Source organism: Mus caroli, unplaced genomic scaffold (assembly GCF_978045245.1).
Source record: "Mus caroli unplaced genomic scaffold, Mus_caroli_1 scaffold_8, whole genome shotgun sequence".
Taxonomy (NCBI): Eukaryota; Metazoa; Chordata; class Mammalia; order Rodentia; family Muridae; genus Mus; species Mus caroli.
The window spans coordinates 37,050,478-37,071,553 of NW_028227263.1; the positions used below are offsets into that span (position 1 = coordinate 37,050,478).

The following is a 21,076-nucleotide window of genomic DNA, read 5'->3' on the forward strand; positions in this document are numbered from 1 at the left end:
CCGCCCACTCCCAGTCCCCCTAGCATCCTCACCCCCAGGATATGGTAACCCATGCAGGGGATTCCCTAGGCTGGCTGTCTCTGGGGCAGACAGAGAGTGTACCTTGGTAGCTGGTGCTGCCACTGCTGCTGAGGTAGGACTCCACCAGGGGGGCTTGCTCCTCTGACTGCCGGGCTCGCCGACTCCGGGGCCGCCCATCTGCATTGGCCTGTACCATCAAGGGCTCTTGGCGTTTCTTCTTCTGCTTCTGTTCCAACAGGGCCCGCTACAGAGGCACAGGGTAGGCACACAGGTGGACTGGCCCACTGCCTCCTCTAGGAGGAAGGGGTTCCCACAGCGGGGCCAAGAGGAGCACCCTGATCACCAGGCTGGGGTTCCAGGAGTTGTATTAGGGTCTCTAGCCCACCCTGTCTGGGTCAGGACTCATGTTATTGGCATCTTCTGACTAGCTGTCAGCCTGGCAGAAGAGGTAAGGACTAGGGTAGGGTTAATATAACACAAACCAGGTAAAGGAGAAGAGGGTTCATTCTCTACCCAATCAGACAGGGCCTCACTGCTCCTCACACCTGAGCTGAGATTCTGCCTTCCCATCAGCTGGGGATCAGCTTCACTTACCTGCCGGTCGAGCTTCTGCTGCCTCAGGTTGCTGCCCTCATCATCTAGGACACTGCAGAGGGAGAACAAAGGATTCAGGGCTGCCCAGTGAGGCTCCAGGAGGTGGTCCAGAACCCAGCCCCATCTTTTAAACTCTACCATGGTTCCCAGTGAATTCTAAAGGGAGTAAAACAGAGGCTGCCATCTAGGAGCTAATTCAAGATAAGAAGGGAGGGGTGTCATTCAGTGGTAGAGCACTTGTCGAGTGAGCAGAAGGCCCTGGGCTGATCCCCAGTGCAAATAAAACAAAGCCTTCAAGACTTGGTGTGGTGCAGTACTCCTATAAGCCCAGCCGTAGGGAGACTAGGGCAGGAGGACAGGAGTTCAAGGTCAGCCTGGACTACATGACACCCTGTCTTAAAACAAAACAACAGAAAACAAAAAGCCAAGCCATCTTTCTGCCCTGATAGAAGCTTCTTCTTCTCCATTACCCTGAGAACTTCCAAGCCAGCCTGACCCCGGTTAAGAACAGGATGAAACCCCTTCAGGTCCCTGAGCAGGGCCAGGCCCAAGTGACAACCAGAGGAGCCTAAGCAGGGGCACCACTCACTACTAACCAATCCCAAGAAGGCCGGCCTTCATGCCAGGACTTGTTTCTGCCAGTTCACTACCGTTATCTCATCTGATCCTTCTGCCTTTCCACCCTTTTTGGGAAAAGCTGGGTCTTCTGGGGCAGATCATCTCTCTATCGTAAATTTCTGGTTCCCAGGCAAGACTAAGGGATATACTGACACAGCCTCTGTACATAGCATCCTCATTTGGAGAGGTTAAAATACCAACCAGTTTCCCCCAGGACCAGGCCGGGCAGAGACAATGCACACAGCCCAGCAGATGACTATTCATTCGCCCTTGCCTGGCCACTGGCACAGCAGAGGTTGTACCAAGGGCATCGGATCCTTGAGTCTTACCAGTCCCAGGTCAGGCAGCCTCTTTTCACGCAGGCTGTCCCCGACGCTTAAAGAAGGCAGAATATGTAACAGGGAACTGGTGGTTTAAACCACTTAGCTTTCTTGCTAGTTCAAGGCACCTCAAGCCCAAATTCTATGAAATGCCAACTCAAGATGTTGCCAGGAGGTGGCGGTGGAACCTGAGGCCCAGAGTTCTGGAAGCCCCAGGCTGCCTCTCATAGTTATATGTTGGAGACTACCTGAACCAGACCCAGCAGATGGAGATAAGCTCAAGTAGGCATGAGTGCATATGGTTTGAGGGGGGCTGTAAGGAAGTGTATGCATGGCTTCCATGTATGTGCACAAGAGTGTGCAGACACCTGTGTTAAGAAGTAGGCTTGCTTGTGTAAAGGCAAGTACGGTATATGTGTGGATGGTTTGAATATTTTGGCCAGGAAGTAGCACTGTTAGGAGGTGTGGTCTTGTTGGAGTGGGTGTGGCCTTGTTGCAGGAAGTCTGTCACTGTGGAGGTGGGCTTTGAGACCCTCCTCCTAGCTGCCTGGAAGACAGTCTTCTCCTCATTGCCTTCCGAACAAGAAGTAGAACTCTCAGCTACTCCAGCGCCATGCCTGCCGGGATGACAATGGACTGAACCTCTGAACCTGTAAGCCAGCCACAGTTAAATGGTGTCCTTTATAAGAGTTGCCTTGGTTATGGTGTCTCTTCATAGCAATGGAAATCCTAACTAAGACAGATGGCAAAAGACAAGGTCAAAATTACTCCAACAATGAGGTGAAGCTCTGCTTGCCTTCTGACTGCTGAACTGACATGTCCCTTAAACTACTTGTGGAGCCAGTCACCCACTGCCACTCACCTTCCTGGTCACCCAGGATTACCATGCACCATTTTACCTGATGGCTCTCCCAAATACATGACACCTGGGTAGAAGGCCTTCTCTTGGCACCTCTGGATTGATCTTTGAGGAGCCCCAACTGTTTTGTAGGACTGTGTACACAATGGCCTCACTTACCAAACACCCAGCTTCTAGAAGACAGGAGAGAACAGCTCACAGACAAGCCTCTAAGCCCCAGTCTTCCCCAGATAGCCTGCCTGCCCAAGAGCACGGCTGTATCTGGTTGCATTACCAGGACCCAAGGCTTCTACAAGCTGCCTAAAACTTTGTTGTGGCTGAACTTGCCATGGAAGGCACACTGACCCTGAGCTGTAGCACTTCTAGAGACCTAAGTCTCTTGGGTCTCTAGAAAGAGCAGAGGTGTCAGGAAATCAAGATACCAAGAGTCTCAAAAGACCTGGGAGGCCACAGCTGCCCACCATTCTACAACTTAAATCAGTGACACAAGGACAGAGCCCTCCCGGCAACGGATACCCAAGCCTCACTGACCAGACCAAGGCCCATAACAGCACACACTCGCTGCTTCTAGAATACGGGTGAGAAATGCTCGCTCTATCCAGTGATCTCTGTTGGCAGGAGCTGAAGGGTCTGAAATCCAGAGATGCTCTGGTTGGGCCTGGCAGCCTCTGATCCTTGCATCTGTGTGCTGGCAACCTGGCCTCAGAAGTCCCTGGGTGATCTCCACAGGTCAGTATTCACCTCTGTGCCAGAGGGAGAGGATATTTACCTTTTACTAGAAGTCACGGGCTACATTCTTTCCAAGCACAGTGTTGGGGTCAGAGGCAGGCAGCCACCTGGTATCATTCCAGGTGTTGGTCTCGGCTAAGCATACCAAAGAACATGCCTTCCTCGGTGCCAATGAAAATGTCTAGGGACATCTAGGAAAAGTAAGACGCACATCAGCAAAGCCATCTCCTGAAAGAGAGGCTCCCGAGGCAGCTGGGTAACAAAAGATGTTTCTGGAAGTGGTGACCTCACTGCCTGGTGCCACACGGGGAGGTGTTTTCCTGTCACAGGAACTGTCACACAGCCCTGGACTTTCCATACAGTTGTGTCAGGATCAGAGGCTGTTTGCCACGAGCACGGTCCTTCCTTTCCCACTGTCTCCACATTTCCTGGTTGGGAAGAGGGACACTGAGCCACAGGTTTTAGTACCATTGGCTAGCAGATAAGATACAGGTAGTGATAAACTAGCCTGCCTCCATCTTGGGCTGATAAGCCATCTTATATTAAAGACAAACTAGGTTCATTCCTGTTTATGATGAAATGTGTTTCTCAAGGATTGGGCTATGCCCCACCTGTAACCTTAACTACAAATGCCTTTGTTTCAAGAGGTTGTTATGGCCTCCTCATTAGTAACCTTGCCACCATGCCTTTGTTACAGAGGTTGTTATGATCACCTGGTTATGCTTATGTTTTGCTTCTGTGACTCCCCACTGATTTGCCTGCTGAATCCCCTATTTGGAAACCCCTACTACTGAGCTATAAAAACCTTCTCTTCATCCAATTCGGATCTCTTGAACCCTGCCTTAGGGAGAGAGAGCCTGAGTACACGAATAAAACTTGCTTTAACTAATTTGGTCATGATTTGGTTGGTGGTCTTTCTCCTCACATCCGTAAGCAGGAACTTAACTATGGCTTTCAGAGAAAGGTGAGCACAAGGGAACAGGGTCTGAGAGATTCTAGAAGTCACAGGGAATACAGATGGGCCCAGAGAGCTACCCAGCACTTTACTCAGTGGTGGCGGGTATGTTCAAAAGGAATGGCGCACGGCACGGGGGTGGGGTGGGGTGGCTTCAAGGAATGGCCCCCTCTAGGTCCAGCAGGATGCTTGGAGGAGGTCCTATAATAGCCCATCCACATAACACAGAGAAAGCCAGATGTCCAGGAGATCACAATCATAGGGCAGTGGCAAGCTTGTATTGGAAGGGTATTCTGGTAAGGACAAAGCACCTGGGCACAGACAAGCTCCCTGGTGAATAACAAAAGAATCCCCAGCACAGCAGCTTGTACTGAGGAACAGTGACAATAAAGACGGTTGTCTCAAGGGGGAGCAGAACCAACGCTCCACCCATCCAGCCCTGCCTCTCTGGCTCCCCTGCGGCCCCATTCCTGGGGTTTGTCTTTCTCACCACACCTCCCAGGCCTGCCTCTCTGATGGGCACCATTCTAGGCTGCACTAAATGATAACCATTCGAGGAGACATTAATGGCTTTTTAATGACGCTGGTTCCAATTATGGAATCACTGCCAAGCCCAGGCTGCCAGCTGCAGCCCCGCCAGGAGGCTCAGATGGAGACAGGACACTGATGGATGGGTCTCCCAGCTGACCCTGGCAGTTCCTTCATTATGGTCACCTCCTACTGGCAGCCAGACCTAGAAGGCCAAGGAATGTTCCAGTCGTAGCTCCAGTCTTCAGAATCCCCCCAGTTTAGCTGCTCTACCCAGGGTCAAAAAGGCTGCAACTTCAACTCCCATAGAGTCAAGCTATCTACAGCCACTTACACGGCTGGAGGGATCAGTCTAGGGACTTCTAATGTAGGCTGGGAAAGCCCAGTATGACCAGACCACTGTTATTAGGAAACCTGTTTCCATCCTTCTCTACATTTTACATTCCACTTTGTTTTTGGTTTTTTTTTTTCCTTTCTTTTTTTTTTTAATTGGATATTTTCTTTATTTACATTTCAAATGTTATCCCCGTTCCTGGTTTCCCCTCTGGAAAACCACCATCCTCCTCCCCTTCCCCCTGCTCACCAACCACCCACCCCCACTTCCTGGCCCTGGCATTCCCCCACACTGGGGCATAGAGCCTTCACAGGACCAAGGCCCACTCTTCCCATTGATGACCGACTAAGCCATTCTCTGCTACATATGCAGCTGGAGCCATGAGTCCCACCATGTGTTTTCTTTGGTTGGTGGTTTAGTCCCGAGAGCTCTGGGGGTACTGGTTAGTTCATATTATTGTTCCTCCTATGGGGCTGCAAACCCCTTTATCTCCTTGGGTACTTTCTCTAGCTCCTTCATTGGAGACCCTGTGCTCAGTCCAATGGATGGCTGTGAGCATCCACTTCTGTATTTGTCAGGCACTGGTAGAGCCTCTCAGGAGAGAGCTATATCAGGCTCCTGTCAGCAAGCACTTGTTGGCATCCACAATAGTGTCTGGGTTTGATGATTATACATGGGATGGATTCCCAGGTGCACAGAGATGATATGCACTCACTGATAAGTGGATATTAGCCCAGAAGCTCGGAATACCCAAGATACAATTCACAAACCACTCAAGAAGAAGGAAAACCAAAGTGTGGATACTTCGAACCTTCTTAGGAGGAGGAACAAAACACCCATGGAAGGAGTTACAGAGACAAAGTATGGAGTAGAGACTGAAGAAATGACCATCCAGAGACTGACTCACCTGGGGATACGTTCCACTTTGTAACCTCCAGCTAATCCACTGTTACTATCAGAGGCACAGGCACAGGGCAATGTAGAGACAAGACTCAGCCATCTGTATCCAAGTCTGCTTTACAACCTGTAAACCCTTTCTGTCTACATCATTCCTTCCCTTAGTCACAGCAGAAGCTGCTTGGAACCCAGGAACCAGAGCAAGGGGCTCTAAGGACAAGCAACCCTGAGTATGAGGCTGCAAGTCTGTGCCAAACACCAGAATGAGGGAAGTGCATATCTGTGGCTCCCACTGCCTAGCAGCTGCTTGGCACATGGCTTGAAATGGGGGCACTTCCATAAATGGAGAGGAGCTCTCGAGTCCGAGGATGAACCATCGGCAGCTCCTTTCCGGCCAGGGGTTCCCAAGCACACTAGGTAAATTAAAGCTACCTTGGCCTTGGCTTGCTAATTCAGAACTACTGGGGGGACATGCTCCAGAAACAATTTTGTTCTTTGAAGCAAGTACCACAGGGTTCTCTAATAATCAGCCATGCAAATGACTTTTTGTAACCACAGCTGGTAATCTTCAAAGAATAAAAAACTGTACTTTCCAGAAGGAATTGCTTGAGATTGTCAAAACTAGACGCCTGAGGTTAAGCCTGGCAGCAGAACTGAAGGTGTGTGTGTACCTGGGGGTTGGCGGGGAGGGGGGTCTAACAAGATCCAAAAGGACGGGAAACCCAAAGTCTTGCTTAGATTCAACCCAAGGAAGCGCTTTCCATTCACAACTGGCTGATGGAAGATGCTTGGTAGGAATACATACATACACACACACACACACACACACACACACAAAGAAACTGTGAGGGCCTGTGGAGCCCATGCAGCCTGAGATTCTCTAGGGCCGGAGCTGTACCTTTCAGGGGTTCAGGAGGCCACACTGTGATGGGACCAGGAAGTCCAGGAATTACTAAAAGTTGTCTGAAGTTTGACAGCACTTTGATTTATAGAGGTAGCAGTTTCTCTATGCTGGGTAGTGCTGGACGTTCGGCTAGATGTCACATGAGGTGCCTGCTCCCGAGGAGTTCATGATTTGGTGAAGAAAACCCTGGGCACTGCAGGCAAGAACACTGAGAATGGGTCTTAAGGAAAAGCTCTGCATTTAAAAGTGTTTCCTCCTCTTGCAGAGAACCTGAGTTCAGTTCCCAGCACCCTCGTGGCAAATTTACAACTGCCTGTAACTCCAGTTCCGTGGCATCTCATGCCCTCTCCTTGCTTCCATGGGCTTCCACGTGGTACACATAAATTTACACAGGTGTACGTACACACACACACACACATACACACACATACATGCCAATAAACAACCACCAACTGCACAGGCCTATGACAGGCCTTGAAGCTACAGTCCTTCCTTGGAACTCCACCCACCTACAACTTATAAAAAAAGAGCTGCAGAGTCAAATATTACAGGCATCTAATACTCTTCAAGAATACAGGTAATAGGAGATGGGAAAAAGTGATCTAGTTGTTGATCTTTATAAATGGAATGGCTCCCCTTTAAGTCAGAATGTGAGATTAATCCATGATCATTAGAAACTGAGCCAAAATTACCCCTAAGAAGATTAGCACCAACTATCACTGCTTTGAGGAAAATGAGCTGAGCCAAGGGAATGCAGGATGCAACAGAGAGAGAGAGAGAGAGAGAGAGAGAGAGAGAGAGAGAGAGAGAGAGAGAGCCTTTCCAAAGAGCTAAGAGCTAAGTCTCTCTCCCCCATACACCACATTCCAGTCTGATGTGCTGTGGCATCAGGGAACCTCACGCTCGTCAAAGCACGTGTACGCATGCTGCCCCCTGCCCAGCTGCCAAGAAATGCGCTTTGTCTTCTGTCCCAGTTTTCTGCCACCAGACAGACCTGTGGCTTTGCCTGCAATCCACAGCCTAGTAATGCAAAGGGCCATTTGGATCGCCTCTCAGCACACACAGGTCTTCCCTACTAGGAAGTCTATTCCCAAACCCAGTGCTTTTCCAGGCTCTGCACATGCCCAGAAAGACTGAACAGGGCAGAGGAGGCTCCTCCTGATGGCAGCCCACCCCCAGCTGAATACCCACCCTCCCCACTGCACAGAACAAGAAGGCAGGTGACAGGAAGGGAGAGAGGAAGCAGGGTGGGCCACAGGGTGCCAAGCTGCTTTCAGGGCTAGGCTTCCTGGGTGGCAGGATTCTGTGCTTTCAGCTGAGTGTGGGAGGGAGAATGGGGGGTGGTTAGGCTTGGGCTGGGTTGAGTGCCAATCACCCATTTCAGAATATCAATGCCCTGGGCACTTGCAACAGATTTCTCAGAGATAATCCTATCTCCCTGCGGTCTCTTTTCCTAGGCGCAGACTAAACCCTCCTTAGCTCGAGGTAGATTTTTTTTTTCTCTCTACAAGCTTTGCACGTTGCTTTAGTCCTTGGGTCCCTGGTAGAATCAGTCTTGAATCATAACCAGCCAAGCCTTCCACTTTGCAAAACCTAAGCACAGCATTATTGCCACAGTCATGGTGTAGTCTGTGGCTGGCCACTACCCAAGAACTGATCTCCTCGAAGATACTTCCACAGCACTATTGTCTGTTCAGTCCATAGGCACTGCCTTCTACCTCTGCTGGCAGACAAATGGTCAGAGAGACTCTGTAAGGCTGCACATGAGTCAAGAAAATACCAGCATGGCCTCAGCACTATCTGCACCCCCATCCTGGATATATGTCAAGGCCACACAGGCTTTTGAGTTTGTACAACCCAGGCCCCAGTTCCCAATTGGAGGTTTCTCCCTTATCCATGTGAGACTGAGGTGTGGGCTCACATGTCTGCAGGAGCCTGTGTATGACTCTGTCTACATGTGTCTCATGTGTGTGTGTGTGTGTGTGTGTGTGTGTGTGTGTGTGTTGGTGGGAAGACAGAAAATAACTCAAAAAGCCCCCACAGAAGCTGAGCTCAGAGGCAATAATTATTCTCAAGAAAAATCCCTGAATTCCCAGCCAGGCCTATGACAGGTGCCTGTTGGTAGAAAGACCCGCTTTGAACAAGCTTCAGGAAGTCCGAGCTGGTTTCTAATTGGGGTTCTGTCTGGACTGACTCTTTGGAAGGTGCTCTCTCAGAATCACTTTCCTTCAGTGACTGGGCTCAGCGTCCTTGCCTAGGCTATGTGGGTCCTGAGTGTCTGATTCTGCAAACCAACGAATGTGCACCTGGGTCAGCAATAAAAAGTGGGTCTTAGCAGTCCAGCACCCTTTTTACACACATGCCTCTTCAGGAGGCTTTAGAGACAGCCCGGTAGCCCATGGCAACTAGAGAGCCAATGAGTGGCCACGGATGTGGCGCTGCTATGGCAATGAGCTCTTTTCCCTGGTAATAGAATTGAGTAGAGTGGATGGAGAAAGGCCTGCACCTGTGTGAGGCTGGAGACCACCCCTCCCCCACCACCCACACAAGAAAACCCGAGTCTCTCATAAGTCTGCCCAACCAAGTATCCAGGAACAGGAGGTGGGTCAATGCTCTTGAGTGCACGTGAGCGTGTGTGAGAGCAATTCTCTGAATTGTGAGCTAGTTCCACTAACAAGCATCTGTGAAAGGTACTGAATAGTACTTATGAGTAGGTAATACGGTGTATTCCTATACCCACAGATTTGAATGTATGCACCTGTGCAGCCCCCAAATTAAGGTCTACTGAGATATATGGGTACATGTAAGCTGCCATGTGGCCTGGGTTCTAACCATCTCAGCGAATCCATGCTTTGGGGATATGAACTGAACAGCAGGGACATATTTGGCCCAGCGCGGAGATGCTCTGTGTGTGTGGAAGCGTGAAGATGCAGGGATGTGTGCGCACAAGCTATCCAGACGCATGTCCTGGGTGCTGGGCCTAGGGGGCGGCTGGCTCACAGCAGTTCCTTTCTCCAGGTGCCACCCGACTCAACAAGGCTAGATAGAGATCTTTTAAGAAGCTTTGGGTGTTGAGGAGGGTGGAATTGGGCAGGTGGCTTTGAGGCCTTCAAAGTTGGGATGAAAAAGCCCGGCACCTCCAATCCGCGCTCCTGGTGTTGGAAAGGAGACTGAGGGAGCAGTACCCTGCCTCCAGGCCAGATGGCCCCGACCGACGCTGCATCCCGACTCCGGGGATGGTGGGTGCCCTGGCTGCGCGCTCCCGTCCTCCTCCCCGCCCTCAGCGTTGGAATGGGGGTCCGAACATGCCCTGGAGCCGGGGAAGCCGGGCCCGTGTACCTGTAGGGAATCCAGTCGGAATGCGGCTTGGAAGTCATGTCTCCCGGGGGCGGGGCGGCGGCTGCGGCTCCGGTGGCGGGGACCGCTCGGGGCTGGCGCGGGGACCCTGCTCAACTCTCGGGCCGCCCCGGGCCGCATCCTCCCGGGCCCGACCGCTGGGCCCCGCCGAGGCCCTCTCTGCACGCCAGGGCCCCGGCCGCGGGCTCCCAGAACGGTTGTCTGCGCGGTGCAGCGCTCGGGAGAGGCGGCGGGAGTGCGCGGGGCACCGGGAGCGCGCGGGCTGGAGCGCGCCTGAGGCGGGAGAGGCAGTCCGCACCGCAGGCGCCGGGTCTGGGGCCCAGGCTGAGCCCTGCGTGGCAGCCGCCGCCCCGCCCCTGGCCCCGCCTCGACGGAGACCCCACCCCGGCCCGTGGATGCAGACTGTGCGGGATGCCCACTCTCTGCCGGAAGGATGCTGTCACCTAGCCCCAGTTTCTCCCTCTAGGACCTCAGCTATCCCTCAGTCCTTGACTATCTCAGATTTACCCTGGACTCAGCTCAGGGAGCCTCTGGTCTGAGTACTGACTGAGTCCCTGATTTCTTCTCAACTTCCCATTTCATATGCCTGCCTCCATAACCTTCTGATCTTTAGTTTAGTAAAGGGTATTTCCTCTGCCTGGGTCATTCTTTTGGACCCTACGCTTCCCATCCACGTTTCCACAACCAAGGGAAGAGTTCTGTTTACAGTTGCTCTCCAGGTCCTTAGAAAGTTGGAGCATTGGCAAGCAAATATTTTATCCCTATTTCCCAGGGAATGAAGTCTGAGAAATGGCTTGACCGAAGGGCAAGGAGCAAGGAAGTGCTGGAGCTGAAGTTGAACTAGGATCTGTCATCCCTCAGAGCCCTTTTGGAGGGCAGCAAAATCTCAAGAAAGATCCTCCTAACCTTGAATGCTGCTGAGCTGGCTGTGCAGAGGACCTACATTTAATAACAGGCAGGGGAAGGAAGGGTGGAAGATCCATAATAGGGCTAGATGAAAGAAGGGAGAGGCCAGGTATCCAGCAACGTAGGAGGCTGGAAGGCCAGCCTGAACCTCATAATGGGGATCAGGGAAGGGACTACTGAAGAACCCTATACATTCCTCAAGTGTACCTTAGGCTCAGCAGCACTGGATATGCAGTAGAGCCTCCATGGAGAGATATTCTGGCAGGACTGGGAGGAGTGTGGTAATGACCCTCATGCTTAGGGTGGGTCTCATCTTACTGCCCTGGAGCCAAGTCAGAACCTGCCCCTGGGGCTTATTCCAGCTTCTCAGCCTTGTCTGACCCATAAACTACAAATACAATAATGATGATATATGGACTGCTTGGTGAGCTATCAGGGGTTGGGACTTTGTTAGGTGAGATTTAAATAACTTCATTAACGACTGGCCTAGGAACTGTATAGATAGATAGATAGATAGATAGATAGATAGATAGATAGATAGATAGTTTTTTTTCAGCAGAGGAACTGAAGCACAGAGAAGACAAGCCCAAGGCTGCACAGGTAGTCCTTGGTGAAGCCAGCATTCACATACTAACCCCCAGTCCACAGTCTCCATCCTCTGCTTCCCAGTAGTCCATGTGCTATGCATGTGTTCACTCTTAAATCCTTATCTGTCTAGAGTGAGATCTTAGCTCTCCAAACCCTGTTCACTTTGGTTATTTATCAACCTCTTAAGGGCCATTACTGTCATACTGGACCTCCAGAAAATCTCCCAAGAGTAGGGTGCAGTGTAAAGTTGCTGCCTGGCCTTCAGAGCAGCAGAGGGCTAGTTGGTCCCTCCTTCCCTGGAAGCCAGAGCACAGCAGCAAAGCTACTCCCCCAGAGGCTGCTGTCCTTTAAGCCAAAGACCTGAAAAAAAGGTGTATAAGAGGCACTGACCCCTAAACTCCCTGTTGTCCATTCCACCTCTGACAAAGTTATAATTATTTGCTATCTACCTCTGTAGGATGACAAGCGTCTGGAAGACTTCCCCAACAATACTTTGAGGCTGTCTTTTCCCCTTTCTTTCCAAATTCTCTGACACCTTAATGCAATCAGAATTAAGTTGGAAGGTCTCTGGAGCCTGAAGTAATTGAATTTATTAAACAGACACTCCTGGCTCTGTCCTAAGGGAGCAAGATCTGGAGGTAGAGTGAGGTGCAGAAATGAGATGCTTTCCGTGGCTTCTCTTTCTGCATGGGCAATGTGTGCATGTGGGATTCAGAAGAGCCGGGAAGCCTGCCAGTGCATGGATGAGTGTGTATGTACCCAAGAACATGTATGTACATGAGATGTGGGAGGACCAAGAACCTGTATGCTATGGGGAAGCCAAGGATCTGTAGGCCAGTGCATATTGTGTGTGCGTGTGTGTGTGTGTGTGATATTCAAGAGAAAGGGGAAATGTGTTGCTGCTGCATGACTAAGTATGTACACATGAGATATGAAAAGCTATTGGAGACTCAGTCAGTATATATGGTGGGGGGGAGGGAGGGAGGGAGGGAGAGAGAGAGAGAGAGAGAGAGAGAGAGAGAGAGAGAGAGAGAGAGAGAGAGCATCTGAGTCTGTGAGCCCCTCTATAGACAAAGCAGATCTGCACAAGAATGCTGGTGAGATGTGTTTTTTAGAAACTGGTGGCAGGGTAGGATGTGGGTGTTCTACAGGGTTTGTAGTGTTCACACTCAACTCACAACTTGTGAAGGGTTTCCCACTTGGATGATGATATCACTGGTTCACTTTTTTAGTTAACCCCAGTGGCTGAATCAAAGGGACGCTCTGGAAAGCCATATACAGAATTTTATAGTTGACTGCCGACTAAACATTATACATTCTTACAGTTGAGTTATATAAGTGACTTTGAAGAAGGTCATAAGCTTTTCAAATTTATCCCCAGGAACAAGGTCATCTCTACTTAAACCCTTCTACGCAGCAAGCCCAAGATGCCTTCCTCACCACTGGTCTAAATACCGTTAGCAGGGGGTATTTGCTGGTGTTTTAAATTCTTCTTGTTATACTTTAGGCATTTTTAAATTTTTTTTTATTTTTTATTTATTTATTTTATTTTTTTTTTTGGTTTTTCGAGACAGGGTTTCTCTGTGTAGCCCTGGCTGTCCTGGAACTCACTTTGTAGACCAGGCTGGCCATGAACTCAGAAATCCGTCTGCCTCTGCCTCCCAAGTGCTGGGATTAAAGGCGTGCGGCACCACGCCCCGCAGGCATTTTTTTAAAAGACAAACTGGAGTCAGTCTGTAAGGGGGTGTGCCACCTAAACTTGAGGACCCCAGTGCCAGCTCTCCTCAGCAAGATCCATTCCCCTAGATAAGAAGATCTGCCATGTAGAGTCCTCCATCATCTATGCTTAGTTCAACAGTTTATGAAATGAGGCCACCTCTTTCAACTGTGGAAGCAAAGGGGTATGAATAATAAATGAATATGTGCACAGGCTGAACCCTGCCTTGTGGCTTGGCATTGTGATCCTGCAGTCTGGCGAAAGCAATTCAAATCAATCAGATGTCTACTAGACATTACCAGGTGTAAGGCTGATGCAGGGTTTGGTGGCTGTGGCAGGGATAAGGGGCAAGACCGCTCCCGGGGAATTTTCACTCTGGCAGTATAAAAACAGGGAAAAAATGATGACTATAGCAGTAACCGAGTGCTTGCAAGGGTAGACCAGACGAGGGGCAGCCAATGAATTGGAAGTAGGAAGAGCACAGGAAGATCTTCTATGTATAGAAAAGGGTAATGGTTGACTTGGGCCTTGAAGAGTGAAAAATATTTTTTTTATAGATAAGTAAGAAAGGAAAGGGGGAGATTAATAGTTACCAAGAGACTATGATTACCAGCTATTATATCTACCCCAAACTAGGTATCATGAGCAAAGTCACAGACACAGAAGAGTGCACACAGTGTGCTTGAAACCCAGGGAGTTAACCAGGGTGCTGAATGGTCCCAGTGGCAGCAGATGGGCCTGTAAGGCTGGGTAAAGCTAGATTGTCTGCTAGTGTGTTTGGGTTTTTATCGTACAACCAATGGGGAGTTACTACAGGGCTCTAAGCTGAGAATAGCTGCTTGGGAGTAGCCTTTAGAAAGCTATAATCAGGGACAAGATAACTAAAAGGACACAAGGCTAATAAATAAATTGTACAGAAAACTGCTAGTAGGAAAAGAGAGAAAGTAGGGTGAGGGTTGAATGTGTATCAATAAGGACACAGTTCTGCTAGTAATATTAAGTGTCTATGGTGAGCTTAGAATGAGAACTGGTTTGTGAGTGGGGTGGCCTTTCGAGCAACCCAGCATGTTCCAGTGCTTTCAAAGCTGTGGTGTAGATGCTAGCATATCAGTGGTCAGACAGTACCCCGTGTTAGTCCCACTTGAAGAGCCACAAAGACTGTGAGTTCCACCATGGATGATGAAAGTGAGGCTAAGCAGGCATGTGGCTGGCTTTGAAAACACATAGGGTAACAACTAATAGAGAAAACAGCCTATTTTCCAAAGCACTGCTGAACACAATAGCAAATAATTACATACGCACAAACTTAAGTGTTCAAGGTTCTAAGCTCTGAAGGCATTTTTAAAAAGAGCAAATACAACAGCTACGATATCAGTGTGTGATAACAGAGAGCCACTGGGTTTGTATCATACAAGATTCTCATTTGCTGAGTATGTCTTCTATGCCAGGTAAGTCCTCTGTGTAGTTCATAAAAACAAACGTGTTTGATAGATGATAAAATGGAATTCTTCTGCTCCAAGTTCCAGTCAAAGATCTGAATTAATAGATCACACATTCATCGGTTGGTGGTGGCCCATGACTTTTATCCCAGCATTTGGGAGGCAGAGGCAGGCGGACCTCTGAGTTTGACAGCCTGGTCTACAGAGCCAGTCCCAGGACGGATAGGGCTACATAGAGAAACCTTGTCTCACAAAAAGAAAAGCAGGACTTTGAAGAGCCTGGATCTGTGCCCCAGCCAACACTCATCTTGTCACATATAAGAGAAAATGTGGAGTAAGCTACTGCCTTCACCCCAAATCCAGTGAGTAAGGCTTTGTAAACTCCACCCATAGTGTAAACTCCACCCATAGTGGAGTTTAATGTATGGCCATGACGGTCTTGGGGCACCATCCATGACAAATACATAGAGCCAGGAACAACCTGCCTCTTCCCTCCTGGCCGGGAGGTTGCGTTGGGAGGACTCAGCATAGGCTTGTGCCCCAGGTTTGCAAGACAAGGGACAGTGGTGGTTCCTTGGGTCCTGACCCCAGGATACCCAAGTGTGAGTGGCTTAGGTGTAGGCCAAGAAGTCTCCATTGTAGGAGGTGATGGCAGCAGGGAGGGCACAAGCCTGAGCTTTTTAGGGCCAGAGAAAGGAACTTGAAAAGGAGCTCCAGGGAAGGATCAGCTAGAAGGAACATCAGTGATAGCACAAGGAAGATCAGTGATCTCCAGCATCTCCCAACAGCACTCTAAAAACACAGGAGCTCCTCAGAGTATAGTCATGGAAGAAACCTGACTTCCTCTCCTCCCATCCCCCTCCTTCCATCAAGAAACTTGGAGAGGGTCAGATAGTTCTTTGTAGGCTCCCCCTCCCCTGTAGGATGCTGTTCTATGTTAGACTGTTCTGGGAAGGAGTTGTTAAAGTAACTGAAGTCTTTTGGGGAAGAAGATGCAATTCCATGATGGAAACCTTCCCTACCATGCACAAGGTCCTAGGCTTGTTCCCCAGCATCACATCACACACAGAGAGACGGATATTGTTAGTCTAAGAGGATGGATGACAGGTCAGACAACGTTGGGTTGCCTGAAATGTCCATGAAAGCCCAAAGGTTTAGTCTTAGGACTGAATTTCATCTAATTCTAGGGAGAAAGAAGCTACATGGAATAATGTAAAGAGACCAAAAGAAACAAAATTAATTGGTTTTATGATGTCTCATGAGTCACACTCATTCAACTTGGTTACACATGGCTCCTCTCGTCATCACCACATCACTTGAGATAACTACTACTGTGACCCTCATTTTATAGATGAAGAAATAAAAGAGTATAAAATTTGCTCAAGGACATGCACACGATAAACAATAAGAGTTCAAGTTCAAATTTAGGTAGCAGAGAGTTCCAGAGCCCATAGACTTAACTACCATCCTCTAGACAAACCAAGCAAGAGGTTGAGCTTTTGACTCAGAATTGTTCCAGAATTCTAGCCAAAGGAAACATGTCTATTGACACAGAAATGTATTTATTACCATTTTATTCTAGAATAGAGGAAATCAGCGGAGGTGGGGGATGAATGTCTATTGATTGGGATTCAGTTGAATAAATAATTCTGACTTCACCAGATGGATCACAAAGCATCCTTTATGAGAAACATTTAAAGACAGAGGAACAAATTAATGTGATGGGACACTGGCAATTAATGAATGGTCTCATTAAAAGTAAAACTGCCCAGTGTGAGAAAGGCCGTCTAGTGCCATTGGCTATGGCACCCCAGGGACCACATCCTCCATTACTTTTGGTTCCTCCTTCTAGAAGCTCCCAGCTTTTGGCACCTGAGACCTAGTGGTCCCTGCATAGCAGACAATATCCCAAGTCCCAGAACTGAGGAGACAAACTCTGTCTCTGTACAATGCATGTATTTGTTTTTTTTAAAAAAGCAATTTGAAACGATGTAGACTGATCCACCCTGAGTCACCATGGGCGATATGATACAGCAGTAGGAAGACAATGCAAGTAGCTCTACTAATGCAAGCAGAGTAGGAAGTCTCCACAACTCTTAGTCTGGTTATTCATTTAGTGTGTGTGCATGTGTGTGTGTGTGTGTGTGCGCGCGCGCACATATGCATACAGAGGCCAGAGGTCAACCTCTAGTTGTTTTTCAGGAGTCGTATATTTTATTTTTTGAGCTAATCTATTGAAGGGATCTGGGGTTCTCTGTTTTTAGGCTGGATTGGCTGGCTGGCAAGTCCCAGGATGCTTCTATCGATACTTCCCCAGCACTGAGATTGCAAGTGCAGGCTACTGTACCCCACTTTTGACATGGGTGCTGGGGATGGAGTGCAGAGCTTCTCACTTGTGCAGCCTGTGGTTCTTTTACTGGGAGTACAGAGGTGCAGGAAGGATGCTAAGTCGCTGTGCCTGTCCTTCATCTAACACAACCTTGCTCCATCTTGAGGCACTGCTAGAACACCCCTGGGCAAGGAGACCCAGAGCAGAAGCACTGTGTCCCTAGTTCTAAGGTTTTTTTTTTTTTCTTGCTTTTTCCTCTAAGCAGACTCGTCCAGCTCTCCCAGGAACTGAGGCTGGGGTTTAAAATAGAAGATAAGAGGTCGGTCCAGGCCCCTGTGCCCAGACCTCAGGAGTGCTTGTTTTACTGGCATTATTGGATTTGCAGATAAGCAACAGGGAATTAAGCTGATCATGTCGAGGGAGGGAGGCCTCATTTGTCCATAAGGCAGGATTTAGCTGGAGGAGTCCTCTCCTTTGTCAAACAGAGAGCCATTTCCTTTGTATCCTCCAGCAAAGGACGTTTTATTCCATAACCTTTCTGCTGCAAAGCCCATGAGTGTAGATTTTTGACCTGTTTTTTCCCCTTATCTAAGAAAACCAAGGTTATTTAAAGGTTGAAATGCATTTTTAAACAGTCCTCTCCTGAATTCACAAGCTAACTAGAGGAAATCGGTCTCTGAAATATAATATCAACTATTTGCTAAATTTAGTACCCCAAATACCCTGAAATGCATTTTTTTTTGCGAGGGCAGGGAGTTCATACCCCTTCTTGTGGCTACTTCTGATTCATAAACATTAGACTCCAAAGCGACCTGATCAATGAAGGTGCTGAGTCCCACAGGGTAGCACTGTGGTTCCTTGATGCCTCTGTTTTCCCACCTATGGAATGGGGATGAACATTATATAAAAGGCCTATAGATCCTGAGGGCATAGGGGAGAAAACACAGCCCTGGGTCCTGTCATGATTCTGTCACTCATGAGCTATGTCCTTGAGGAATCCTCTCTGCCTCCCAAAACTCAAGCCGATTCTAAAGGCTCTATCCAGAACTGGCTTTCCCAGACATTTTGACTTTTTACAGTGTGACTGTTGAGAGATGAAAGATGGTTATGGTTTGCACAACTCTGCAGCAAGGATAGAATTCTCATGTACCACAGAGGAAACTCTGGTGTCAAAGACAGGCAAGAGTTAGGGAGAAGGCTGGATTTTCTTGTCCTTTTGGTATTGCTATTTCATGAGATCCAGGGACCATTCTTTTGGTATCACGTAGGTTTCTCCAACTGTGGTGGTTTGAATAGTTTTGGCCCCCATAGATTCATGTGTTTGAATGCTTGGCCATAGGGAGTGGCACTAGTAGGAGGTGTGGCCTCCGTGGAGAAGGTGTGATCTTGTTGAAAGAAGTATGTCACTGTGTAGGTGGGCTTTGAGGCCTCCTACGCTCAGGCTCAGGCCAGTGCAGGAAACAGTGCCCTCTTGGCTGCCTCTGGATCAAAATACAGAACTCTGGCTCCTCCAGCACCAAGTCTGCCTGCACGATACCATGTTTCCCGCCATGCTGATAATAGACTGAATCTCTGAAACTGTAAGCCAGCCCCAATTAAATGTTCACCTTTATAAGAGTTGCCTTGGTCATGGTATCTGCTCATAGCAATAAAACCCAAACTAAGGCACCATCTGTTAGGTGGGGACAGTGTGGACTTGCTTACTAGTAGTACTATGTGTGAGGCTGAAGTGAGACATGGGAGGAAGAGGGACCTGTGAGTACTAAATCTCCAAGCTCCAGGGTGAGGCAACGTCATTGAGTTGTTAGTTCCCCACTCGCTGAGCCCTAACTGAAAGGCAGCCAAGCACCAGCAGGTACAACCTCAATGACTGCCCATGGCAACCTGAGAGGCACCTCTTTCACGGGATGGAGCGTGCTGTGGGCAGTCAAAATGCAAGGATTTGCTCAGCCTCAGCCAAGGTCTGGGCCATAGGGCTGCTGCCCACAGAGGAGCTAGGGATGAGCAGAGCTGATTCTGGCTAATGGCATTGGCCTGGCACTCGGAGGGAGTGGGCCAGGTTCCTTTCTCTTCCGAGTGTCTGGCCTGGGATGACACAACGCATAACTGGTTTCCAGACCTTCTTCAAGTGAGATCATGCCCGGGTGGCGGCAGGGAGGGGGCCCAGATGGGGCAGCACACTCCTCAGGCTTGTCTACTGGCCTCAAGTCTCTTCTGATTCCTGGTCCTCAGCATGGTCTATGTTCTCTCCCTGTCTGTGTTTATCCTATAGCTATTACCTTGCCATTTCTGGGTCTGCTGCCCTAAGTCTAAAAGGGTGCAGGAACATAGGGTTGAGGGCCCTATCGTCATCAGGACAAAGCCCCTGCTTCTGAGCTGGACACCTCAGGCTAGTTGGCCATTACCCACTCCTCACAGGTGTCAGACCTTCTGGAGGTCTGTCTCCCTTGGAGACAGATGAGCTAAAACACCCCAGAATGAACTACAGGGGTTTCCAACTATTCCCTGTGGTCAGAGCCCTCTCCTCTAGCTCAGGACACACTTTGCTCCCTGACCCTGGTGCTTCCCCTGGGCTCTGCCCTGTGTCCTAGCTCTCGTGCTTGTGTGTCAGCCCATCTGCTGTCTGTGGACTACTGCCACTCATTTATCCTGCTGAATCTAACGTTCAACCCTATTGTCTTCACCCCAGTGGACTTTAGGACCCTCGACTGGCTCCTTGCAGGTGCCTAAACATTTGCTAATATCATTGTCTGATATCCACACATGCTACGAAAATGCAACCAGTGTCTCATACACCAGGAAACGTAAGTTCTAGGCCCGAGTTGCTGGCCTCCTCTGTGCCCATAGGAACGTCTCTTCCCAGGTTCCTTGGTCTTGGTGTGCAGATCTGTGGGGAGGAGATGAGATCTCTAAGCTGCCAGATTTGTATGAGTTCCCATCTGACAGTTTAGGACAAACATTTCTCCCTTCAGCCGTCAACTGCTGTAGGAAGACAGAGCAGGAAGCTCAGATCCAGCAAGATTCCCCTCAGCCCACCCCACATGCAGAAAACAGGTAGGTGGGAAGGACAAGAAGCATCCAGGCAGCTGGCCTCAATTTCCACCCTCCCTGTGGAAAGGAACAGAGGGGCCAAGTGCCATGGACAACACAGTAGGAAAATTCCAGTGCCCAAAAGATATGTGGAAAACCTGCTATCTCCTCACCTCTGCCATCTTCCTTTGACAGTCAGTCTGTCACCAGGTCCTGCTATGTTTAATCCTGTTCACCATGCCCACTGCTAGACTACCTTAGCCCATGATAATATGTGCTGGTTTGGAAGCAGACTTGGCCCTGAGCTCCCTTGGTGTGTCCCAGGAGCTGAAGAGTTAATACAGGAAAGCCACTAGGCTGTGTGAGTTGTTATATAAGGATCTGCACCCCCTTTCCCTCTGGCCCCCCTGCAGTCTGTTCTCACACGGCAGAGAGTGATCTTTGCAGAATGCAAATCCATCCTTGCACCTGCTGTTTAAATCCTTTACTTCCATGCTCCAAGGCCAAAAATTTTTTTAAAGTGGCTGCAAAGTGGATGGTTTCTGCTCTCCATTCATACTGCTGCACACGTGCTATGTTCTTGGCCTGTCTACACTTTCCACTGTTCCTTAGTGAGTCTGGAGTCCGTGTGCCATTCCCACACTTCCAGGTGGGGACCCCTTGCTCCAGGCTGAGGTTCAGTGGAAATAGCCCACCACCTACAAGGGTTACAGGGTCAAATTACCTGCACTTCTCTAAAGTTCCTGAGGAGGCACCGATGAGCACTCACTAGCTCACTGAATTAGGCAGATAATTTACATGACAGCAAATGTAAATTGGGGTCTCAGGAAGACCTGAAGAAATCAAGGAGAAAACTACAAGAATGGGGGTTTGTCAAAGGTGTAAGATAAAAAGAAAATAGTCAATACTATTCTGATATAGAGAAATATATCAAAGTGATATACAAAGTGA

At 49.1% G+C, this 21,076-nt stretch overlaps 1 protein-coding gene across 5 annotated transcripts in view; it reads right to left on the reverse strand.

Annotated features, from left to right (window-relative positions):
• Tub (TUB bipartite transcription factor) overlaps positions 1-21,076 on the reverse strand; it is an 83,009-nt gene that overhangs the window by 12,855 nt on the left and 49,078 nt on the right. For 3 of the 5 annotated variants that reach the window (XM_021166879.3, XM_029479567.2, XM_085841421.1), the window contains 2 exons: positions 616-667; positions 103-265 (listed from right to left, as the gene is read on the reverse strand). In XM_021166879.3, the coding sequence (XP_021022538.2) occupies positions 103-265; positions 616-667 (215 nt within the window). Of the gene's footprint in view, positions 1-102; positions 266-615; positions 668-10,098; positions 10,407-21,076 lie in introns of those variants that run through there. The other 2 variants (XM_085841422.1, XM_021166880.3) reach the window with 1 other exon arrangement.